General features: G+C 38.3%; 2 protein-coding genes across 6 annotated transcripts in view; one reads left to right on the top strand and one right to left on the bottom strand.

Annotated features, from left to right (window-relative positions):
- Positions 1-18734, bottom strand: part of LOC142323062 (serine hydroxymethyltransferase, mitochondrial-like) — a 288888-nt gene that overhangs the window by 103038 nt on the left and 167116 nt on the right. The window contains exon 1 of one of the 5 annotated variants that reach the window (XM_075362188.1): positions 1992-2179. The exons of 3 other annotated variants lie outside the window; for them this stretch is intronic. In XM_075362188.1, the coding sequence (XP_075218303.1) occupies positions 1992-2048 (57 nt within the window). In that variant the 5' untranslated portion in view covers positions 2049-2179. Of the gene's footprint in view, positions 1-1991; positions 2180-18734 lie in introns of those variants that run through there. One more of the 5 variants, XM_075362190.1, reaches the window with a different exon arrangement.
- LOC142323063 (cell adhesion molecule Dscam2-like) overlaps positions 15097-18734 on the top strand; it is a 300598-nt gene continuing 296960 nt past the window's right edge. Inside the window, exon 1 of the mRNA XM_075362191.1 lies at positions 15097-15188. Within this exon, the coding sequence (XP_075218306.1) occupies positions 15149-15188 (40 nt within the window). The 5' untranslated portion in view covers positions 15097-15148. The remainder of the gene's footprint in view (positions 15189-18734) is intronic.

The following is an 18734-nucleotide window of genomic DNA, read 5'->3' as shown; positions in this document are numbered from 1 at the left end:
CTTCAGTAAACATTATAAAATTTGATTATATAACAAAATGAATTTTGAGTACACTACTATGAAGTTCCACCTTTACTCTTTCCAAAAAGCCCTTTTTCACCCTCTGTACGATGTAAAATAAGAATGCTATAGTTCATGGAAGTGACGTAAATGGCTGTTTTTTCTTGTTGGCGAGTTAGAAAATAGTCTATTAGTCAAGGAAAAAAATTTTTTTATATATAAAAAATATTTTTGGGCCACTACAAGGTGGGTAGTTATTTACCAAATATCATCATAATCAAAAATAGTGATTGAATTAAAATATAATACCCCAGAAGTGAAGCAAAAAAAAAATCAGATAGTTCAATGTAAAACAAAAAATTAATAAAAGTACAAAGTTGTGCTGGGCATCAAATTTAACTTGCAGATTTTCAGCATTCTGTTCTATGTAATTACAGAAAACACAGAACATATGCATTAATAAATATATATATATATATATATATTATATATATATATATATATATATACAATAAATATTTATTTTAAAACTCTTTAGGTCATACAATCATTTAATAATATTCTAATACAAAAAAAATAATTAAACAATATTTCGCTTCACATCCAAAGGTTTTTCAGGCATGAACTGAAATATAAATTATTAAATCATAAATTAAAACATTATTAGATTATTCTTATTATTCAGCCCACTGGAAATTTTTTTAAAAGTAAATTTTATAAATAAAACTAAAAAATAATTCCTTAACATAATAAATTCCTGTTAAAAAAAAATTAAATTATACTAGAATATACACTTTTTAATCCGTTAATATCAGTTCAGTTATTGATGGAATTTTAACATCAGAAAACATGAATCATTCGAGTATCAACCTCCTATATTGTTTGTAACAATCTAAAATTTTCTGCCTCAAAAATCTTGAACCATTCAATATTACCCTCTTAGCAGATGACACAACTGTATCTACATTTAAAGATAATTATTTAAAAGGAGTTAAAAAACTCTACATTAACAGTTTAAAAAATTATTCATTGGATGGAGTTTAACTGTCTTAATGGGCCAAAACCATTGGATTGTGCTTCTGAAATAGGCATGACATTGTTAACCGATGGATAAAATTCTCATTAATCAAAATGACAGTAATTTTATTGACAACAAAGCAAAATTTCTAGATGTTTTATTAGATGATAAATTTTCTTGTGATGATAAAACTGATTTTGCTTACAATCAAATCACTTTACTTTGTTTAAATATATATTATGCTAATGATATTCAATTTGAAATATAACATCATCGATTAGGATTCACTCAAAAATTCAGTGTGTTTTCATGCTAAAATCGGCTGTAAAATGTAAAGCAACCCTATGTATATCATGTAGACTGATATTTAATATATTAAAGATGTTAACTTCTCCATGTCTTTATATCTATGAATGTGCAATCTTTTCTAAAAATAATACAAAATTATTTAAAAAATAATACCCACTTCTATCAAACTGGATAAGAGAATTTTTTGTGAAACTCGAAACAATACTTTGAACAACAAGAAAGGAACTATCTTCCTTTCCATTTTTAATAAATTACAAACCTATTTAAAAATCTTCCTACCAATTTATTTGGAATAAATCAAGCTCATTCAAGTTTTGCAACATAAAGTTTATTAAGTGTATAACACAACATGCTTCAAACAATCCGTTTAAACATCAAAGAAATTATGTTATAGTATCGATATAATTGAAAAATTTATAGTACTTATTACTTGCAGATTTGTTACAAGACCTAAACTTCACGCCGGTAGTACAAATCTAACAATACATAAGAGAAATGATACAACGAAATCACATGAATAAACGTTTTAAGCTAAACTGTGGCGTCTAAAAAGCGTTAATTAAACAAAAGCTTAGAGAAAAACAAGGCCATAGAGAATACACACACAAACGACGAAATCTGAACTGTATAAAAAGCACTAATTACGATAAAAATAGTTACTCACATTTTTCGATTTTAAAGAATTATTTTTGGATGATATCAAACGTCGGAACACTAACATTTTTTAGAATGAGATATTAAAACCGTAAAACTTCAACTCGGCTTGTACTACCTTAAGAAATACAAATGCAAGAAGTTATCCATCAGAAATTATAATATAACCTGCAACCAACGCAATTGTCAAGCTGGAGTACCACATGGTATACCAGCTGATACTGTCTCTACCGCCACCAAACGGTTTAGAAATGAATGTAATTAAAACCCCGGTAAATTACAAAATTACACTATTTTAGTAGGCTATCTTACTTCAAAAATAAAAAAGATTTATACTTATTAAAGCAGGAACATTTTAATTTAGTGTCAAAATAAATATGATTTTGCGCGGTCAGAAAAATGATCTGAATAGCATGTCAAAGGTTTTCACCACATGTGTCAAGAAAATGGAAATAATAAAAAAATCTTAATTTTATCTAGTTCTTTATAATTGGTGATAATATAAAAATGTATCATAATTACAAATTATCGAGTAAAAATACTTATTAATAGATAAACTCTAAAAATAAATAAACTAAAAATAATAAACTATTACAAATTTTTTTGTGAATTTAAAAAAGGGGTTTGTGAAAAATCTTCCTTATTAGATTACTATTTCATAGGCAATAATGACTCAAAATTTTACTGTTGTGGAATACAAGATAAAAAAAATGAAATTTAAAAAAATAATAATAAACACCATAAAACTCATTTAAATAAGATATTTTTTTTAAATATGTAAAAAAACTATTTTAAGTCTTTTACAGCCTATTCTAATTTAAGCTTAAAACTAAAAGATCTTTACTTGAATCTAAACTAGCTTTTGCTATAAATAAATATTCTTCAGAATTTTACATTTTTTAAGTGTAACACATGGTGGTTATCAATATTTGATTACTGCTCTACCATCACTTTTATGGAAGGGTTATTATACCATAATTTATTAATATCTAATGATGCTGAAGAACAACCATTACTAATAATGTAGATACATGTCTGACCCTCTGTTAGGCTCTACATGCTGAGAATGCCAGGACTGAAGAGTCAGTGTATTCTAGGTACCTATTATGGGGGTTTTAACTTGACAAAGAACTCTGCTGACTATCTGGTGGCTGTAGAAAAAATGTTTCAGGAGTTAATTTTTTTTAGTAATGCATGAACACAATGAAAAATTAGCTTAATACTATAGTTCAAAGAATGAATAATACTGCATGGTTGTTAAAATACAATAGTAAAGAAGAACATTCAACAGTCATTAACAAAAAAAAAATATATATATATATTTGTAGTTCATTCCAATTTGACCTACTGAGTGATATTTTATGGAGATAAGCAATTTCTTTCTGTAGGGACAATATAAATCCTATGTTGCTAACATTTTCCTTTGATGCACTATTGCCAAATTTATAGTATTTCTCATTTGAAAAAAATTACAGTTATACAGGAAATCCATAATATAGGAAGAAGATTATCTTTAATTTTAAATATATTAATATATATTAAGATTAATTTTAAATATAGGAAGAAGATTAACCATCCTAAGAAGATCGGCGTAATGGATGTTGAGGTTTCATCTCATGGCACTTTGAATACCTCTAAGGGAATAGTCATGTGAAGAGACTTATTAAATTGCACTGAAGAGGAAATAGTAGAACTTTTCAAACAGGGTGTTGTAGCGTGTAGGCGATTGAATACTAAATGCTATGGAAAAGTTGTACCCTCCACATCGCATGTCCTCACCTTCAACAAACCAAAGCGTCCGGCAAAGATAAAGACTGGTTTCCACAGACTTGAAGTACATCTGTTCATTCCGATTCCACTGAGGTGTTTCGGATGTCAACGGTTTGGACACACGGCAGTACTCTGTACAATGCAACAGATTTGCTCTTGTGGATCCCCACTGCATCCAGATGAACCATGCAATTGTTCCACTCTTCTGTGTGAGCATCACTTGGCAAGATCGCAGAATTTCCCAATGTACAAAGAAGAAGTAAACATCCAGGAGGTAAAGACCATACAAAAAGTCAGCTACTTTGAGGCAAAGAAGATAGTTCATAGCAGAATGTCTAAATGAACGTCATATGCTCAGGTTGTAGCTATTCCTTCAACTTCAATCAAGCTAAAAGACGTCACAGCTGAGGTAGCACCAGCGCTAGGGAATGTGGTCGAAAGGATTCTCAACGGGAAACTTAGAATGCGACCAATTAAAGAAAGTAGTTCTACACCGGAACCAAAAGTTCAGGACGTAGTTAAAGGAAAGACTACTCAACCAAAGCAAGAACCTATGGCCAGTAGTATGTCGAAAGAAAATCAGGAAAAATTTTAAATTCCTCAATCTAATCTGAGACAAATTAAAGTTCAGATAGAAAAAGTCCCAAATCAGGGAAATCAGAAAGATAATGAGAAAGTGACTGAGAGAAGAGAGGTACAAGTAAAAGTGGTTGTGCAGCCTCCAAAGGGACAGAGGCCTCCAAAAGAGAGGGCGAGCATCATAGCCGTCCCAATATTAACTTTGGGGAGTCCATCAAGCATGGACTTAGATGTAATACTCCCCGCTCTATCTGGGTCGGTATCATTGGATGCCTGCCGCAAAATATCCTCCCCACCACCATCGGTGGCATCAGAGGAGGATGAGCAGATGGTAGAAGACAATGTCTCCTAGGAGGCTTTGGACACCCTATCTTCAGAGGTGGAGGCTGTGCGAATAATGGAGAAAAAAAAAAATTTGGCCTAAGGGTAAACCTAAGCGATAAAACTTTATTTGCAAAATGTCTGTGTAAGTGGGTCAATCTTGCAACGGAACATCAATGGGTGTCTGTCGAATTGAGTGAGTTACAGCTGCTAAATGAATGAGAGAGCTAAATCCTTTATGTGGTTGCGTACAAGAGACAATTTTAAGGAATACTGATACATTGAGACTGAAAGGGTGCAACATAGTTAGGTTTTATGAAGCATTTAACCAAAGATCAAGAGGAGGAGTTGCCACCATCTCAGCAACTCGTTTTGCCTTCGAAGAAGTTTATCTATAAACTGATTTACAAGTGGTAGCTATATGCATATACCGCCCAGTCAACATGACATTATGCAATGTATATCTGCCCAAGTTAAATTGAAGAAAAGAGGATTTACACAACCTAGTGAACAATTACCTCCTCCTGTCATTTTGGTGGGGGATTTCAATGCTCATAATCCTCTTTAGGGATCCAATTGCTTGAACCCTGCGGGAGGATTAATTGAAGGCTTTCTGTCAACTTCAAATTTTGCATTATTAAATACTGGTACAGAAACCTTCTTTAATGGCAGAGATGATTCTTCATCCTGCATTGATTTAGCTTTTGCTAGCACTGTTATAGCACATAAATTAGGTTGGAAAGTAAATGAAGATTTACATGGAAGGTGATCGCTTTGCAATCGTGGTGTCATTAAATACACCCATGAAATTGTATCACATACATAAGAGATGGGTTTTGGCAAAGCTAACTGGATTAGCTTCTCTAGAGATGTCCATTTTTAAACTATAACTGGAGACAACAATAGCGATGTTGAATATGTAACAAATGTCATCGCTGCTGCAGCATCATGGTACATCCCTCAAACTTCAGGGATGTTGCAAGGTCCACCTGTTCCTTGGTGGTCAAATGCTGTACATGAAGCTATTAAGAAGAAGAAAAGGGCTTTCAACATTTTTAAGAAAAAAGCCTGACGCAAGAAAATTTTATAAAATTAAAAAAATGCAGGGCTAGCGCCAAAAGTGTTATTTTAACTATAAAAAGAACTGCCTGGCAAAAATACATCTGCTCGATAACAGAACAGACAACTTTAATAGAGGTATGGAGCAAAGTCAAAGCGTTATCCGGTGGATCAACCTACCACCAGGTTACTTGTATTAAAGATGGAGAAAAGCTCCTTGATTCGCCTTCGGACGTAGGCGAAAAATTTGCGAGTCACTATGAAGCTGTCAGTGCAACCAAAAATTATGATGATGATTTTAAAAAACAGAAAGCTGTAATTGAAATTGATATTTTGTTTGATAATGAGACTAATTTACATTATAATGAAGAATTCACAGAAAAAGAAATCAATCTTGCTCTGAGTAAAACAGCGAACACTGTCACTGGTCCAGATAACATCCGATATGAAATGATCAGAATGATAGATGTCATTGCAAGGAAGAAAATACTAGAACCCTTTAACCAAATTTGTATTTCTGTTATATATCCACGATCATGGAAAAAAATCGATTATAGCTCCAATTTTAAAGGAAGGGAAAAATCTCTTGGATGCGCGGAGCTATCAACCTATCTCGCTTACTAGGAAAAATTTTAGAATGCATGATAAACTTTCTACTCATGTGGATCCTTGAAAAAGAAGAATGGATTTCACCCCATCAAGCGTAATGTAAATTTCACTTCACCACAGACCGGATGATTAATGTTGAAAACTTCATATTGAATAGCTTTATAAATAAAAAGCATTGTTTTGCCGTCTTTTTTGATTTAGAGAAAGCTTTTGATATGGCTTGGAGATACGGCATCTTAAAACAGCTACAAGATTGAGGAATAAAAAGAACACCTCGTCAACTACCAAAATATATATGACATTTAATAAATTAAATTTATCACGTAAAGACAGCAATTTGCTGTCACGCCTAGGTCGCTGAATGCCAGCAAGTACCTGCCCACCAATATTAAAGCGCTTGGAGCTTTAATTGGCTGATGGCCAGCTGTAACTCTCGGGTAGCTTTCCACAGCAGTGAGGTAGGAATCTTTCCCTTAAATAAACTACTGATGCCGGTTGAGAACAAAGTAGTAGAATCAAGGAACACACACACGGTCCAACAATGTGGCTCACACCACATTGACTCACAGCTTATGATTGACCAATTTTCCCCTTGACCTCTAAGTTCCAGGGTGACCTAAGATCTGGCCCCCCCCAAGAGCTGGGCAGACAACATCATATGTTTGTTCGACTGGACCTCCTCACAGACGCACAGCTCATCAGCTGTCAGGCGGAACTGAAACAAATATTGGTTCATGTTCACGTGGTTGGAGAGCATCTGGGCATCTGTTGCTCTTAAAGACAAAGGAGAGGCATACCATCCACCCAAGACCTGTATAAATCTATACAAGGACCTTCCCTTAGTCGTGGTGTGCCATTCTTTCTGCCATGCATCCATCGCGACGCTGTAACGACTCCTTCTTAGGCGGGTGATGGGCAACTGAACGAAATTTAGAACCGGTGCATTGTGATCACCGTTCCGCTCCGGTACAGGACCGCCTCGAAACCGCATCCCAAATACATCGGTCTCCCTGCCTCTTCGCAACTTTCACATAGCCCCCTGAAATTTCACCACTAAATCGAATGGGAGAGCCTTTCCCAAAACGGTGGTAGCCCCGTAGGAGGTTGTTTTAAAAAGACCAGTGCATACTATTAATGCTCTGCGCTGGGCATTCCTTAAATTTTGACTAAGTGCTCTATTTCTGATCAACCTATGCGCCCAAAAGGACGCAACATAATAGGCCATACTTTCGAAGTCACCTTAGTACACCATGTACAAATGACGGCCCGATAGCCCGTAATCCTTCCGAGCAATCCTCCAAAGCTTGTGCATCACAGAGACGGTGTCCGCCTCTACTTGCCTAATGTGGTTACAAAACAGCAACTTCTCATCAAACAAAACCCCTAGGTACTTATGAATCCTAACTCGGCTGATCACACAGCCTTTATACTTAATACTGGGGTTACGAATGTATGATAATTTGTCTGCATCCTTGAGAAGCATAAACTTCGTCTTGGGTACAGAAATCTTTAAATTTTGAATGTCCATCCAGCTCTCTGAGATTGACAAGGCAGCATGCGCCCGGTCTTATAGCTGCGGTCGTGAGTTACCACGAACTAAGATGATACAATCATCGGCGAAAGCCTGGGCCGTGATCCCTTCAGGAAATGTCAGTCCCAAAAATACGTCGAATAACAGGTTCCACAGCAAGGGACCGAGAACGGAGCCCTGCGGGCTTCCCCTGGTGACCGACTTTTCCACAAATAGGTGCGCATCCTTAAACAGAGCCGTGCGATCAACAAGTAGTCACGTACTACGGCCTGCAGGGCTACGGGAACATTGCGGCGTTCCAACTCCTATGAGTTGGAGTTCTGTCCTCTATAGGACAGAACTCCAACACAAGAAAGGAAATGCTGCCTCTATGTCAATAAAAATTGTCAAAACATGTTTACAGTCGGCGCTTTCCACTCGGCAAGAGCATTTAAGATGCAATCCTCGGTGCCAACCCCTTTCATGAAGCCATACTGGCCTCGATTTAGAAGTGAGGTCATACCGATGCATTCCCAGAGCCGTTCCTCAACCAGCCTTTCAAGCAACTTGCCGATTACCGGCAAGAGGCTGACAGGTCAATAACTACTCACCTCACTCGGATCCTTTTTTATTTTAAGAGCACCCTCACCAACGCAACCGTCCAACAAGTCGGATAGCAAACCCAGCTTAGGCACCCCGAGAACAGTCTGCCAAGCGGCTCTCTTATGACAGGCAGCAGATGATAGAAAATATCCGGGTCAAGTTGGTCAATATCCGGTGCCTTTCTCAGTGCCATTCGAGAAACCACTTGGTCTATATCTACGGGATCCACAGCCCGTTCATCAGGGAATGGTGTTTCACCCGCCCTAACGCCGACAACTGCTTCACCCTCTGGAAACTGAGTATCCAGGAACGCCTGGGTAGTAGCCACAGAAGACAATTCCACCTCCTTCTTGTGCTCCATGCGCCATTCCACCCCTGTAAGGCAGCCGAACACTCGCGCCGCAGCCTGTGCTGATCCAGGCCCCTTAGGTTATAGCGACCCGAATCTGGAGCACTTGGACCGTCACCGTAAGCGATCTCATAGGTTACAAGTCTGTGATCGCTAACACTGGCCTCGGGCCAGACAGTCCAACTGCTTGCACTCCTAAGCAGATCGCCCGTTAACTAGGTGACGTCGATATAACTTTCCCGTAGTTCGGAAGAGAAAGTCGGCGGTTGTTCTGCTTCGTTAAGCAAGTAGAGGTTCCTGGCTTCAACGAACTGTGCGAGACCAACGCCTCTGAGGTCAGTGAGTGGTGAACCTCAGGCGGAACACTTGGCGTTAGCGTCCAGAATAACCAGCACTCTGATGCCCGGGAGACCGTCCAGAATCCGCTCCAACTTCGCCAACAAGTCATCGATACTCCATCCATGTTGGAAGTATCCCGACACCAGTACAAAATCGAGCGTACCCCTAGTGACTCGCACAACGGTAAATCGCTCGTCAGAAAACTGAGGCATCCAGAAGACACCCAACGAGACCGAGCTGACCACGATCGAAGAGAGCGGCCGTCCCCCACGAGGATGAATAACATCAACCCCGTGGAAGCCGATCACCCTATCCCCGACCTTGTACGGATTTTGAACCAAGAGGACCTCGAGGTTGTACTCCTGAAGGATCCTCATGACTTCATTGGTGGCCGCCCGGGAATGGTGCAGTTTTAACTGCCCCAGGCGCAAGCGTTCAATATGGTGACGACCGTCCTCGAAAGCTTCCCCCAATTCAGGCGTCGCCATACGCCGTATTAGGCACGATCTTTGCCCGGGCTATGTCGTGCGACCTGCATTGCTTGCCCCCGAACCGGTGTCCAGCATCAAAGACTTTCACCAAGGCACAAGAAGCGCACTTTGCAGGCGCGGTCTTACTAAGGCAATTAACTGCACTGTGCCCTGCAAGGGCGCTATGACCATACGTCTCCGACTGTGTTCTACAGCGGAGAGAGGTGGGACCAAATCCTTGACATCTGAAGCACCGAGGTACTTCTGTAAGGTCAACGACCCTGAAAGAGGTCCATCCAAGGAACAGCCGGCCACCGGCCACCGGCCACCAAAACCTGCTGAATCTTAGGCAAGGTCTCAATCACCCAGTGGCTCTTTGAGGCTTCTTTCCACCTCAACTACCGGACCATCCTGGTCCCCTTGAGGATGTCCTCGGCAGCCATATCCAATGCTGGATTTTGGCTTTGTATCGCCTTGAGGATTTCGGGCTCCTCTGCCCTTGGTAAATCATACATCAATATTTGAGGCCTTCGCTCGGCCAGCAACTGAGCTTTCATCCCATTCTTTTGCAGAACGTCGGCCTCTAGCAGCCGCTTCCTCTAGTGCTCACTTACGACCTCCAGGACCACTCCATGGTCCCTTGTTTTCGTGACCCGGAACCTTTCTCTCGGCGAGTCCAGGAATTTCTTCAGGGTCAGCTCCGTCGTCGCAGCGAAGCCCTCGAACTAGGCGTTACTGGGACCACCTTGACGGTGGCTCGCTTAATTTTGTTAGCTGACGCCTGAACTGGCGGCAGGGGACTAACCAGCTTAGGCCCAGGTGCAGCTATTACTGCAGCGAAGGAGACGGGCTTTATCACCTTCTCCTCCACCCGTTTTAAAGAGGTGTGGATCTCACTAAGGACTCGCCCCGTTACCGGTTTGAAGTCCCTAACTCCTTCAACCCCTGGTCCACCTTTAGTCGATCAATGACTGAATCTAGGGTTCGGTTAGCGCTCTGGAGGCCCTCGCATTTCAATGCAAGCTCAGAAACCATCAAGGCACACTCGGTCGAGTTTCGATCGAAACTCGACCGAAATGCGTGATTCCTTCTTGGAGGAGATTTTGGCCCAAGCGGACCGCATACCCTCGATCCGCCCGATCTCTTCAGATCCCGAGCTAGACCTCTGCAAAGGAGACTTTGCCCCGGAATCCTCCGGGACAGCTGGACCACCTTACCGCTGTGCTCCGGCACCCTCGACTTCGCAGGGAGCTGCTTGTTAGCCTTGGCTCGCCCTCCATTGCCTTTCACTCGTTGCACGGTTCCGACCGAAGTGTTTTTCGCACAGTTCGACGCAGAGGTATTGGTAGGAGTTTTCGTGCAATGCGCCGGTGCACGAGAAGGTCTCCCCCCTCGTGGAGACCTCCGTGACTTACTTAGAGGACCGTGGCCTCGGCGGAGACCAGCTCAGTGACCTTCTCGGCAGGAAAGGGTCACTGGTAACCAAGTCCTTGGCTAAACCAACCAAGCCCTCGAGGCAATCTCCCCCGGATTGCTCCATAGCAGTTTACCAATGAAAAAATACACCGACTGCACTGCCAGACACTACAGCTGCAGTTTGAAAGAATCCTATCACCTATCACAAAGCAGGTGAGCGTTCGGCTTAATTTTCCGAGCAAGGTCGTCTGTCCTTAAGCAACCCCGCTCGAAGCATTCACAGCTTAAAAGCTCCTACTATAGACCACCGGCGAGGTCGGAGCGAAATCGCTTCCTATTTTTAACCTAACCTCCTTTTTCTCAGGCTGAAATCATATGTCGTCAGCCGGTCGGAAACCATTCCGTTGCAGTATTCCATTTTATAACATATCTAAAAATAAAAAAAATCTATAATTAAAAATTGTTCTTAATGTTCGAGAGAAAAATTAAAGTGCTTTTAATCGAAATGAAAAAAATTGAAGCTACAAAAACACTAACAAAACACATTAAAATAAAGAAAATCCCGAATATTTAAAAATAAAACGTCAAAAATGAAAAAAAGTAAAAAAAAAAATAATGCATTCTTCCCTTCGTAATTTTCTGAAGACTTTTACCAAGAAATATAAAGAAATTAAGTAACCGTTTAAGGAATTTAATTTAAAAAAAATTACATACACACACACACACATATATATATAAAAGAAAATCGTAAATACAAAAAATTATTTTTTTTAATCTCAAAGAACCTATAACTACAGAATAACTTAAAATAAAATATAATAATAGAAGGGACAAGTATAAAATAAATAGCAGAATATTGAAAACTAAAATGTAATACACGATGTACGTAATTCTAAACGCTGAAGTTTAAATATATAAGTCTTGTACAATTCATAAGGTTGTACTTACTATACCTTTTCAGATAAAATATAAAAATTAATAGTAAAAAATAAAATCAATGAAGTTAAATAGCAATTTTCTTTTCATTATTATTATTATTTTTTTATATATATATGCGGGCATCGACTTCTAAGGTCTTTAGCCCTCGTTACATTATTTAAAAAAGGTTTAGATCACTATCAGGTTCGTCATATGTAAGGGTGTAAAGGGACCTTATATTTTATTTAAAAACACCAAAATACACAAAGCATTTAAACACAAATACTGAAAACACTTATAGGGTGTAAAGGCCTCGATATTAAAATTAAAAAAAAAAATTAAACACAAAAATATAAATGAAAAAGATCGGCATCACAATACCAATATTTGCCTTTTTTTTTGTCTACCTTATTTTATTTAAGCACCCCCGGGGTAACCGGAACCGCCGTTAAGCATCACATCAGTCGCACTATGATACCGTGGCAGTTGACACCCCTCTATAAATAGTCCCATAGGACGAAACCCATCGTGGTCCCCTGTGTCATAAGAGCAATTCGACCACCTGTTCATGACGGCCAAAGAACCCCTCGGCGGGAAGCCTGCCCTTCCCGGTCCTGACCTATCTGGCTCCAGGCATGCCTTGCCCATACCCTTTGCCCCACACCCTCAGTCTACCCTCGAGGGTCCCCATCTTGCAATTCCCCAACTCTTGTATACAGGCGAACCCGGGCTCCCTAGGCAAGAGAGCTACCTCTGGGTCCTATACGTGCCACGCTTCAAGAGTCCCGTTTTTTTATACATAGAATGAAACTACTTCACTTAGAAATTCTTTACACAGCTTGAGTTTCCTTAATGACGTTAGTAGTCCACTGGCGTGTAGATAAGCAACTATATTTTCTTCTTTTCCACTTTCCAAATCAGCAGCAATATTATTTATTGATCCGAATTATTAATCCGAACCTCTCTCTGAGGTCTTCATGTATGGTACACTCTTCCATTAGATGTTTAACTGTGTGTTTTATTACAAACACCCACATTGGTCTTTCTTCACCGGTTAACAAATATGGATTTGTTATTCCCGTGTGACCGATTCTAAGTCTGGTCACCGCCACCTTTTCTCAGCGAGGCAGCTTCACGTCGCTCTTCCATTTATATAGAGAAGTTTTAACTGCGTATAGTTTGGTGTTTAATCTTCTCCAATTATTACTCCACCTGTTTCTTATTGCATTAGAAAATTTTTAACATCTGCTACTCGTACAAGAATTCTATTCAAGTTATCACAGACTGTTGCCTTTATGGCAGCTTCGTCTGCGCTTCATTTCCTGCAATACTAGCATGCCCTGGAGTCTATACAAATATACATCGCTGTCCTTGTCCATTTAAAACGTACAAGATGGATAAGATGTTGGCGATAAGGAAGTCCTCAATATTCTTTTTCCGAATTGCAGTAAGTGCACTTAACTAATCGGAACATATAAGCACTCTCTTTTCACAGAAATGTTCAGAGTAGCGAAGAGCTTGCTGTATAGCAAAATGTTCTGCCGTATAAACACTTGCCATATTTGGCAGTTTCCAAGAATGGGCATCTCCATTTACATACATGGAGCATCCAACACCGTGTTCGACTTTCGAACTGTCAGTATAAATTTTAATATATTTTTCATAGTCACTGAACCCCATTGTAGATCTGAAAAGATCTTTACGAAGCCTGTTTCCATAATTTAGAAAACGAGTCGTTTTCTGGATATTTATTTCTTGTTAAAGTTACATTTTGAGAAGTTGGTCTGTATTATCGGAAAAATTATTAACTTAAGATCTGTTTTCTAATGTGTTAAGGAATCTTGTTAAATCTGATAGGTTCGGTAAGATCATCCTGATTAACCGATTGTGGTTCTCGAAGCACAAATACAATTCGGCTGAACTCGCACACCGTACTGGGTTTCGGCGGTGTGTACGAAGAGACCGACTAGGATTTCTTGCATTCTTTGTCAGATCGATACTTCTTCGTACGCTTCTAAAGAGCGCATTTTACTGTAAAGAAGTCTGTGTATCTGATTTTTGGCGGGTAAACAATGGAATCCGGAATCGAAGGTATGGAATTTCAGTATTTAACAGTTAATCGTTCGGCTAAATACGGTAAGGGTGGTCGGGAAATACCTGGAGCAGTCTCTATCGGCGGGAATCTTCGCTTCTGAATTATACGTATGGGACTACAAATCTAACAGATCTATTCTCGCTATTTACTCGCTTTGCACATGAAAGAAGTGCGGCTTTTACGATACATGCGATATGAGAAACAGAAACACGTCAATGTTTTTGAACGCATATTTGTGTCTTTTCGGTCTCCACGATAGCAATTATAGGTAAGAAAGTTTTGTATCTCATGTTCACACTAATTAAATTAAATTGGGCGGAAAAGAACACAGGAAGGAGCAATATAGCTGTAAAAATCGACTGAGGAACTGAAAGGAATCACAGAACGAATCAAAATGTTTAAAAATCTCTCATGTAGACTTTATCTACGAATTAGATTTTTTATTTTATACGTTTCCTTTATTTTAATCACGTCGTTCAAGAAAGAACAAATGAACTACCTTACTATTTTCTTAATTTTTAGATTTATGGCGGGTACCTTTGAATAATATCGATGTATTACTTCACTCGGATATGTTCGTAACACGATCGTGTCGCGTAAGTGATCTATGTGTTTGTAACAGGGAAAGGATTTGTGTATTTTGTGTTTGTAAAACCGGGAAACGAAACCATAGGGAAAGCGAAAAGGGTAAACTTACTGGCGGGAAAAGAGAGTAAGGGACTATATGCATTCAGTTATAAGCACGCCCGCGCGCACACACACACACACACACACACACACACAAACACACACACCAGACAAAACTTTACATCAACCACTGCTAACCACTATACGGAACATGACTTGAGAAGTACGTGGATATTTGTGTGCGTTATGAAAAATAGATAGATAGAAACAGAGAGAGAGAGAGAACGAGAGAGTGCGGGAAAGTGAGGTATAGAGGTAGAAAGAGAAAGGGAAAGCGTTTGGCACAGCGGTAACTGGAAGGCTTGAGCCGATGAGGCGCCAGCGCAGTGAGAGCAGCAAAGGCGCAGCGGTGATGTGGGGCCTTTGCCGATTCGACAGTATTGGTTTGTACACAGACCGACGGTGAGATATATTCCTCGGTCCACTCAGATCACTCACTCCAATGCTGCGACACTTTTCAGTCGTAATTTTGATAAAATTTGGTGAGTACTTAAAATAGACATAATGTTTATTAATATATATATAAAAAATAAAAATATATATATAGAAAAGATAAAGATTTACAGTTAGGTATGGCTAAGTGAACGTATAAAAAGCAATGCAAATGTTTGCGCGCGGTTTTAAGCTTATGTGAACAGGTTAGACATTTTTATTGTTTTTCCATAAATTCTTCAGTTTATATATAAACTGTTACATAGAAACTGAAAGTCTGTCGAGTAAAGCCGTCAGTGTTACGATTTAAATTTTTGTTTGTTGTTCATTGAAAATTTGTGCAAACTTCCACTTTTTAAATAGTTTTGTTAGTTAATTTACATCTTGTTTAACGTAGTGGCATTCATTAAGTAACGGAAGGCTACGTTCGGTCTTTTTCACCTCTCTGAACTCGTTTCTTAGACGTCTTAATAACATTTAAAAATTACTATTTTCAGTTTGATCGTTATTCCTGGCATCGGTCACAGCCTTTAGACGTTCGAATTAACATTTATTATATAAATTTTATAATCAAAATTGAAGTATATAATTCTTACTCGAACTGAAATTCTCAATCTCTGATTTAATAGCCTTCTTTATAAGTAGACGATATCGGTGAATGATTTAAATAAAGATCCGAGCATTATTAGAAGAGATCGACACGTTGATTTCCAAAATGTTGGACATTTAATAAAAATGTAATTATTTCGTTCAATTTTTTTTTTTAAATTCAAGTGCGTACTGAGTTCGTGCTCGCAGCGATGCTCCAGAGAATTTATGCAATGCGATTCGATGGTAGAGAAGGGAAGACGATTGCGTTCTCCGGAGTTCGCTTTAACTAGAGTGACATACGGAGAAAACTATATCTAAAATTATACGGTGAAAAATAAGCGTCAACGATTTAATAGATATGACGGATGATGAATAATAATAAGTTCACTTATTTTTTGGATGATCTTCTCATCCTTTTCTTGCCAACTCTATCCTCGATGAAAAGACCTAACTTATAAGTGAAATCAGGAAGACCTAGCTAAGTCTGATAAGTGGAGCACAACAGTGTGAGAGTAACCTTAATGAGCTTCACTAACCTTTCGGGGAAATTGTTTGGAAACTAATTAGCAGTATAACTAAAACTAAAGCCGTACATAAAAGTGTAAATAACAAAATAGAAACAGAACATGGAAAATGTACCGAGTCCAAACTAATTTAAAAATAAAGTATTTTCTAACCTAATTTTAAATATTAATCGAGTATGAAATTTGTAAAATTAAATGTTATTAAATTTTTAACTAATAGTTTAGTCCTTATCTAATTATAACATTATTCAATCCCCGTAAGCAGATTCATCAAGTTAAAAAAAAAAACACGTAAAAATACAGTTAAACAGCTATTCAAAAAAAAATGTTTTAATTTTTTCTTTGAGATGAGTTTAAATTTTCATTAAAATCATCTACTCGGTTGTCATTAACTACATTAATACTTTCAATATGTGTGGCTGTTTATTTCCTAAAGTATTTCGACTTGAATATTTAAATAACGTAAGCCTTCCATTACTAACGTACGGAATCCTGGTGCGTAAACCAAAGATTTCGATGTCAATATGACTATGCATTGCCTTGTAAATGAATGTAGCATATTGCACTATCTCCTTGATACCAAAGGCCCAATGTCCGATTGACCATAATCCTCAACATATGAAACTTTGTGCGTTCACAGCATCGGTTACCGTAAATTCCAAAGAAATTTCCTTTGGACAGCTTCTATTTTCAAATTGGTAACCTCTCATCGTAATTCCAAATCACTGAACATTATTCCAACGTTAGCTTACCAGTGGTCTGGTGAGGTGGCGAATGGTATTATTTTGCTGGAAATACCGATTTACCCGTAAAAGCGCCCAAGATTCCTTAGCGGTCTAGTTACTACGTGGTCTACGCATTGCGTAAAAAAGCTTGGATCGAAAGGAACGCCTTAATCACAAATATTTTTTTTACTATACGAATTTACACTTCCATATCGTTTAACGTAGTCAGCGAATTTGGTAATCTTTGATTTCATTTCTTGTCCGATATCATTTATAAAAATAATAGGTAAGTATAGACCTAACATTGAACCCTAAGAAACGCAAATATTATAAAGAATAGATTTCACCGTACACTTTCACTTGAAATATTCTATTAGATAAGTATGATTGGATCTGTCTTTGCATAGAACCCCTAACACCATGACCTTCTACTAGCTTATGTAACAGGATGCCATGATGAACCATGTAGGAAGCCTTCCTAAGATCGAAGTAGGTGGCACCAACTTGTCTTTGATCTTCAACTTCCAACGCGATGAAAGATAATATTTCATTTAGGTCTGTAGCGGTAAAACTTTTGGCCACAAAACCATGCTGCTTTTGATCAATATATTTATCCAAAGAATCGTAGAGGTGGTCGTGAAACAACTCTCTCAAACACTTTTGTCACCACATTTAAAACAAAGACGTGCTCCCCTAGCTTCTTTTGCAAGGGATATCACTTATTTAAAAATAGGTTAAAACAGGATGTCACTTATTTTAAATAGGTTTGCAGACGTTACTTTATGTTCTTCCCCTGTCGATCTCCCTCTTGCAATAGTATTCCTACGTAGCGGATCCTGAAAGATAAATATCGAATTGAATTTAATTTCATCTTTTCTGTAGTCTTTTACCATTAACATCTGGTCCCGATAGGTAGGTCGCGGGCTCAAACCATTTCTGATTTAACGCAGGCCACGTTAGAGATTCCTTCTTGCTCACCTTAAGACAAAGGTTGAGTTTTATTTCTTCCCACCAGCAAGTCCCGTACTGAAACTTTGAGTGAACGATTGAAAAATATAAAGTTCTTAACGCGTAAGGTGGAGATATACTTTTCGAGTAATACAAATTCCTTGTTTAAATATAGCGGACCTGTCTTCGTGAAAAATTTGTTTAACTTTTATCGATGAATGTTGGAAGAGAGCACGAGTACAAACTTGTTGGAAAGAAACGGCGGTGAAGTCGTTGTTTAAGAAAGGTAACAAGAATATCTGCTCTAACTACCGGCGGATATGTTGATTTAATAGTGGTTATAAGGTATATTCCAGGATAATTAATAGCAGAGTGACTAAAATTAGTGATGCTTTTTGTTGAAGAGCAGCACGGGTTTTGGGAAAGACGGTCATACATTGATGCTGTGTCTACGCTTAAACAGGCTATTGAAAAGAGAGCGGAATTTAATTGTGAGACACACAGTTTTCCTCGATCTAGAGAAAGCATTTGGCAGGGTGAAGAGGAGTCTCCTTTGGAAAATACAGGAGAAGAAAGGTTTCCCTTCTCATCTAGTCAGAGTCATTAGAAATTTATATAAAAATATTACTGTCTATGTTGACACTGGTAGGAAATTTCTTCCAAGATTATAATTAATAGGGAATTTAGACGAGGATGTAATATTATGTCGCCAACCCTTTTTAATTTATACGTCGATGATTTGGTAAGAGGTTGGAAACAATGTATAGATCCAAGAATTCAACTGAAAATAGATGAGTATATGAATATC

The sequence above is a fragment of the Lycorma delicatula genome, chromosome 4 (assembly GCF_047948215.1).
Source record: "Lycorma delicatula isolate Av1 chromosome 4, ASM4794821v1, whole genome shotgun sequence".
NCBI lineage: Eukaryota > Metazoa > Arthropoda > Insecta > Hemiptera > Fulgoridae > Lycorma > Lycorma delicatula.
The sequence above is the reverse complement of the archived record's forward strand: the minus strand, read 5'-3'. Positions and strand labels throughout refer to the sequence as shown.